A 7,500-nucleotide genomic window follows, 5' to 3' on the forward strand; every position below is an offset into this window, starting at 1 on the left:
AGCCCTAGTAAGACCACACCTAGAGTACTGCATCCAGTTTTGGGCCCCACACTGTGACAAAGATATTGAGACTCTAGAAAGAGTGCAGAGAAGAGCAACCAGGATGATGAGGGGACTGGAGGCTAAAACATAGGATGAACAGTTGCAGGAACTGGGCATGTCTGATCTAGTGAAAAGAAGGACCAGCAGAGACACGATAGCAATCTTCCAATATTTGAGGGACTGCCACAGAGAGGAGGGGGGCAAGCTATTTTCCAAAGCACCTGAAGGCCAGACAAGGGATAATGGATGGAAATTGATCAAGGAGAGTTTCAACCTGGAAATAAGGAGGAATGAAAACAATTAACCAATGGAATAGAAGTTGTAGGAGCTTCATCACTGGAAGCTTTCAAGAAGAGACTGGGCTGCCATTTGTCAGAAATGGTGTAGGGTCTCCTGCTTGGGCTAGATGACCTATAAGGTCCCTTCCAACTCTGTTAATCTGTAATTTGCAAAGTTTGCCTTTTGACCAGTCTATATATATTGTAGCTTCAAGGAAGTCACCTGAAAAACCAGCAATTGTATAATTTCGGTGGGGAAACGGGATCGTGAAAAAGGAAGTTTTATTTTCACAATTCCAAGAATAGGGAAAACACTGGCCCTCTTCTCTGTGGACAGTAACTTGCAGTCTAATACAAATAGTCCTCAATTTACGACCACAACTTATGTTGCTGAGTGAGAAACTGTCAAGTGAGTTTTGCCACATTTTACGACTTTTCTTGCCACATTTGTTAAGCGAATCACTGCAGCTAATAAATTAGTAACATGGTTGTTAAGTGAACCTGGCTTCCCCATTGACTTTGCTTGTCAGAAGGTCTCAAAAGAGGGTCACATGACCCTGGGACACGGCAACGGTCATAAATGTGAGTCAATTGTCAAGCATCCGAATAAGTCTGCTTCTACTTTTTTTAAAATGTTTTTTTATTTTTAATTTTCAAAACAAACACAACACATAAAATCTTCCTTTCTTACATATTGTAGAAAGTGTATCAGTTGGTTACAAAAGACTTTTGTGCATCTCTTCCATAGTCATCAAGCATAATTCATATTAACTAAAGTATTTTAACTCAGATATTTATATATGTTACTGTCATCATACCTCCATTTTCATTTGACTATAGTTGTTTAAATGTCCTTCATCATAAAATATGCCAAGATTTAATGCATAACCACATACTGGCATTTCATTTACTATTTCTAAAATCCTCCAATGACACTAAATCCTTATATCCTTTTCTAGCTAAACATTGTATTATAGAAGTCAGCGGTTTATATCTGTCCTTATATTTAATTTCATCTGAAGCTCCATACAAGACTTCCTACCATGCATTCTAAATATATCAGGTTTCTAGTTCCTGGGTTTTAGGCAGCCTTTCAAAATCTGAATGCACAAAGAAATTGAATGTATGGATATATAATTTCTGAACATTTATTAGAGGAAAAGGATTTTTGAGAATATTTGTGATATTATTTAAATGTTCTAGGAAACATTTTTAATGGAAACCATGGAATAAACTTAACCTACAAAGAGAAAACAACAATTTAGTCCAGTGCCTGTCAGCACTCCTCCATTGAATAATTAGGAAAGAAAACGCCTTTGTAAAGGTGGTCATGCAAAATCTCATTAATTAGTTGCATGAAAACTGCAGGTGCCCCCTGCAGGCCAAAGGGCATTACACGGAACTGGAAGCAACCCAGGGGGCAGTTGAAAGCAGTTTTCCACTCATCCCCCTCCTTTATTCGGACTCTATAGTATGCCTCCCTCAAGTCCAGTTTAGTAAAAATGCGGCCTTTTCCCAGTTGGGCCAGCATGTCCTTCATCAGAGGCAAAGGGTAGAGATTATGAGAAGAGATTGAATTAAGGTTCTTAAAGTTAACATATAAACGAAGAGAGCCATCTTTCTTCTCCCTGAATGGTACAGGGGCTGCCACCTTGGGTCTGGCTGGTTCAATGAAACCCCTTTGTAAGTTTTTGTCAATAAACTTCCTCATTTCCTCCATCTCTCTGGGCAACATAGAATATATTTGGGGTTTTAGAAGCGGCACTCCGGGCAAAATTTTGAGGGAGCAGTCAGTGGGTCTGTGGGGTGGAAGTTTATCTGAAGATTTTTCACCAAAAACCCCCTTAAGGTCCCAATACTCTTTCGGAATCTTTTCTTCCCCCTCAATCTTCTCCTGGCCCCTGGCGGCCAATGCGGGGCTGGAGCCACCAGGCTCAGGGGCGTTGGCATCCCTGTCTGGGGCTGTGCTGGTCCGGATGTGCAGCCACCCCTCCCTCCAGTTAATGCGAGGGTTCCATTTACGAAGCCAGGGGAGTCCCAAAATAAGGGGTCTGTCCATCCCAGGTGCCACAATAAAAGAGATCAATTCTACATGGGTGCCCATTTTCATCTCTAGAGGTTCAGTGTAGAAATGGGCCGGGCCCCCCACCTGCAATGGATCCATCGATTTGGCAAAAAACAATAGGGGTTTTTAAAGTCCGCAATTTCAAGCCCAGTTTCTCAAACATTGCAGTATTAATCATACATCTAGAACAGCCTGAATCGAGGAGGGTGGAAAGCTGTCTCCCCAGCCGGTGGCACCCTTAACTCAATCAGGATCAACATGGGGCCTTTAGTAGAACTCACCCAACATGGCGAGGCGTCGTCATCGGAGTCATCAGAGTAGCTGGTGGTCACGTCCGCTTCCTCCTCCGCCTCCTGCCGGAAATGCTGGGGGGTATTCTCAGCAGCGAAGACAGCCTCCTTCTTCCTCCCCGGGGCCTTGCTGGTCTTCCCTTCCCTCTTGGTAGGGGGTGGAGCGGTTGGAGGAAGTTTAACGCGGCAATCCATGGCTCGATGGCCTCCTTTCCCACAACGGAAGCACATGAAAGGCTTGGCCTTGCTGGCGGAGCTTCCCTTCCCTTCACCCCTGACGTGGAATGGGGGCCTTTGAGCTGGGGGGGGGCAATCTCTCTGCTTTTTCCTCTTTTGCACGTTGAAGTCTAATCAAGTCTAGTTCAACGTCTGCTGCATTTTTGTACCAAGCAACCACTCGCTTGGGAAGGTGTCTGTTAACGCATTGTTGATAAATGTCCTCATTTAATCCCAATGCAAACTGATCCAGGAGCACCTCTTCAGACCAACCCCTCATATACAATGAAAGCTGTTGAAACTCCTGAATATATTCAGTCACTGGTCTATCTCCCTGCTTTAGGGTCATAAATTTCACCTTCCCTTGTTTCTCTATCAGCGGATCATCAAACCTCCTCTTTAGAGCAGTCATAAAGACATCAAAATTCCTCAGGAGAGGGGAGTTGCATTGGTGTAAGCTGACCATCCAATTGGCCGCTTTTCCTTCCAAAGAAAGTAAAACCATTCGCACTTTCATCGCATCTGTTTCTAAATCGGGCCCATAAAGTTCCATATAGTTCCAAATCTGAATAACAAAAAGACCCAGGTCTCTGGCATTACTCTTATATTTTACTGGTAAGGGAGGGACTTTTGCCATTCTGCGTCTTCTGGGGGGGGGCTACTCTGGCAACAGCCCTGGCTGGGGGGGGGGAGGCTGTTTCTGGGTTTGTTTGCTCCCATCCCCCCTCGGCCTCTTCACCCTCCCTAAATTTATGCATGGAGTACCTTTGTTCAAATTCTTCCGTTTGCTCTCTTTCCATCGCTCTCTCTCGGGACCTCCGCTCGGTCATAGCTTCTTCCCAGTCCGCTGGTTTTTTCCTTTGTTTCCTTCTGGTAACTCCTGCATCCAAATTCTCCGCATCCTCTTTTTGTCCCACTCCCAAAGTCCAACAGGCTCTTCTACCCTTAGGCCAGCTAGCCTTTCAGGTAAAGATGGTTCTGCAGTTTCTCTTCCAGTCTCCTCATCATCGCTCGCTTGCAATGACATTTTTTTCCGTTCCTTCTCGCGAGTACACCCCCATGGTAGGTTGAAAACTTCTGGTGGGGTGTGAGAGAGTCTTCGCTTATTGTCAGCACTCCTCCATTGAATAATTAGGAAAGAAAACCACGAGACTCCATTGATAGAAATCAAGTGTACTTTTACTAATTATAAATGATTAGAAGCGTAGCAAAGCGAAGACTGATTATTTAGGCGCGAAAGCAATTGATATATAGAATAACCCATTCCCCACCCCTTGGCTCCCCAGTTACAGTCCAATCATAATTCTTCCAAGTGTCAGGTGTGAGATAACTTCGAAAGGCATCACCAAGATGGAATGTCAGTGCTGTTGGCCTTGGCAGGAACCTCCTCCGCATGCACAGTAAGACAGGCAGCAGAGACTTGAGAATCTTCCTCCAGCACAATTAGCAATCCCCTCCCAAATACCATGCCCCCCTCCCCGTTTCAATGGCAGCCAAAGCAGCAGCAAAGCAGAGGCTGACATCGCCTTTCAACCTTGGTGACTTTAAGAAATATTCCAGAATTTGCTAGCCAGCAGGAATCCATCTTCAACATGCCAATTTTGAGAAACATTGCTATAGAGCAATGAAATAAAAGAGACTGTTATTGATTATCTGTTGGATCCTCCTGGTATATGTTGATCTACCAATTGTACAAATAATGTAATCTGAAAATTGATCACTGAATTACTCCAGAATTTATTCCTCTCATAAAACCTATGGCTTTTTCCTTCCTTCCTTCCTTCCTTCCTTCCTTCCTTCCTTCCTTCCTTCCTTCCTTCCTTCCTTCCTTCCTTCCTTCTTTCTTTCTTTCTTTCTTTTCTTTCTTTTCTTTCTTTCTTCCTCTTATAGAATTCTTGGGAAATTGGAGGAGATTATGATGGAAGTCCATTTCGAGGGGGATCTCCTCATTACTAGTCACCCTAATATTCAAACATTAATATGCAGAATGAACAACAACGATTCCAAAGAGTTATCTATTGATAGTAAGGATGTCTTAGTAAGTATTTTTCCTTCTCCACACTATCTATCTAATTCTGTGTTTCTCAACTTGGCCAACTTGAAGATATATGGACTTCAAGTCCCAGAATTCTCCAGGCAGCATCCTAGGGAATTCTAAGAGTTGAAATCTACCCAGCTTAAAAGTTGTCAAGATTGAGAAATAGTGGTCGAGTTATTTGATCCTTGTTATAGAATGTTTAATTCTACTCCAGACTGCTTCGAACAAAACTCGGCAGTACTTTTTCGTGCAGCTGTTGATAAAAATAGGATTGCCAACATGATTGACAATGTCCAATGATGGATATGGCACAAGAATAAGAATATGTCAGGGTTCCAACGGATGCCCTAATTAAATCATGAGCCTCCAGCCAAGCTTCAAAAGAAACCCAGTTATTTATTAGGAGCTTCATGTGAAGCCAACTCTGACCCCATGTACTTTACGGCCCAATTATGTTTCCTTCCCTCCCTCCCTCCCTCCCTCCCTCCCTCCCTCCAAGGTGTGTCATAAATCACAGAGCAATTTCCCGGGTTGTACAGATCACTCCCCTCCAGCCGGCTGTGGGTAACTCTGGCATACCTTGAGAAAGATACATCTGGGATGTGCTTCTGTTGGTGGCTGCCATGCTGCTTTGTCAGTTTCCCATCCCCCTTGCCTATGGCAACTCGAGAGCAGGCCAAGGATGCTTTGCGAGTTGACAGAATATGTCTATGAATTATTCTATTCTTTGTTCACACACACAGCTGGATTATGATGCTTCGAGAGAGAGTCACCATTCCATGTATTTTCCAAAATCGTTCTTGGAGAGTGTCCAAACAACTCCTGCAAAGGAAACAAGGCTTATCTGCATTTACCTGAAAGCTTCTTGCCTCTTTCAGGTAGGCCATTGCTGCAACTTTCATGGGGTGACAGGGGTGGGAATTTGGCATAGAGGGTCAATCATCAACAATCTGAAGTTTCCCAGGTTTGGAGACAAAAGCGGCAGTTTCCTAATCCGGTTTTGGCCTTAGAGCAGAAGCTGATGAGTATATACAAAATTGTAGTAGAGGAGTGTGGAGACAACCTTGAACAAGGGATTCAACAGCTGCTTTTAGCAATAGCAGTTAGACTTATATACCACTTTACAGTGCATTATAGCCCTCATCCAAGTGGTTTACAGTGTCAGCATATTGGCCCCAACAATCTGGGACCACCTCGGAAGGATGGAAGGCTGAGTCAACCTTGAGCCTAGTGAGATTTGAACTGCTAAACTGCAGGCAGCCGGCAGGCAGCAGAAGTAGCTTGCAGTACTGCACTCTAACCATTGTGCCACCATGGCTCTCATATTAGTTTATGACCATAATAAAGATTTGATTGATTGATTCAGTGGATGTTTTATAAGATGCATGCTTAGTTTTGGAAAGGAGGTGTGGGTAAGGAAGAAACTCACGGTTGCCCTGTGTTGATTTCCTTGTGTATAAGAAATGGGTAGAATAGAATAGAATAGAATAGAATACTGGCGAAGGGTAATTGGACACACAAGGAATTTGTCTTTGGTGCACATGCTCTCAATGTACATAAAGGACAAGTTACATTCATCAAGAACCATAAGGTACAACACTTAATGATAGTCATAGGGTACAAATAAGCAATCAGGAAACAATCAATATCAATATAAATCATAAGGATTCAAGTAACAAAGTTACAGTCCTGCAGTCATAAGTGGGAGGAGATGGGTGATAGGAATGCTGAGAAGACTAATAGTAGTAGTAATGCACCCTTAGTTAATAGTTTGACAATGGTGTGGGTAGAGAATCTGTTAAGCACCACAGTAATCAGGAGATCCAGACAGTACAAATATGTATAAGGATTTATTGAGAGCTTAAGCTCTCTATAAGAATCTGAACTACTAACGGTCATGGGAAATTAGCAGGAGTTACAAATAGAAAGGAACTCAGATTTGGACTGAGCTCTCTTGTGGGTTGCGCAGGTACTCCTGACTGATGACGTGTTTCGCCCCTTCCTCAGAATCAGTCTGGTCATCTCCTACAAAATCCCTGCAGCTGTTCAAGATTTTGCTATTGTAACTCGTAATACACAGAAGACAGGAAAGAAGAAAGACAGTTCAAACATGGTCCTGCCTGCTGGGAAGTGTGCTCAGCATTATCTGATTTAGAATCCATTTGTCTCTTTGGCCAAAACAGCTTCTCTATTCTTAATCTATCAGACTAGGATAATGTCAGGTTTCCAAAAGGTGCCCTAATTAATTCGTGAGCCTCGAGCCAAGTTTCAAAAGAAATCCAGTCATTTATTAGGAACACCATTTCGGCAATACCCCATTGCAGTCAGATCTGACCTCATTTTAATTATCCCTGAACTTTGCCCCTGTTTCCTCCCTCCCCTCAGTCTGTGTCATAAATCACATTCACCAATGAGGTGCACGCCTCACAAGCCTGCTGTAGTAATCTGAGATCCGACTCTAGCCGAAGGTATGCGTGGAATGAGCTCCCCCCTCCTTTCCTCACCATGGCAATTTTATGAGTTGACAGATAAGAGATTTCAGGCCCTCACTCGGTCAGAAACTTTCTGGTT

General features: G+C 43.4%; 1 protein-coding gene across 1 annotated transcript in view; it reads left to right on the top strand.

The window, feature by feature from the left end:
* Positions 1 to 7,500, top strand: part of ADGRG5 (adhesion G protein-coupled receptor G5) — a 32,646-nt gene that overhangs the window by 2,760 nt on the left and 22,386 nt on the right. The window contains exons 3-4 of the mRNA XM_087728930.1: positions 4,782 to 4,929; positions 5,673 to 5,807. Coding sequence (XP_087585056.1) covers positions 4,782 to 4,929; positions 5,673 to 5,807 — 283 coding nt within the window. The remainder of the gene's footprint in view (positions 1 to 4,781; positions 4,930 to 5,672; positions 5,808 to 7,500) is intronic.

The sequence above is a fragment of the Thamnophis sirtalis genome, unplaced genomic scaffold, assembly GCF_051295495.1.
Source record: "Thamnophis sirtalis isolate CommonGarterSnake01/CBP01778 unplaced genomic scaffold, rThaSir2_p1.2 scaffold_14, whole genome shotgun sequence".
Lineage (NCBI taxonomy): Eukaryota > Metazoa > Chordata > Lepidosauria > Squamata > Natricidae > Thamnophis > Thamnophis sirtalis.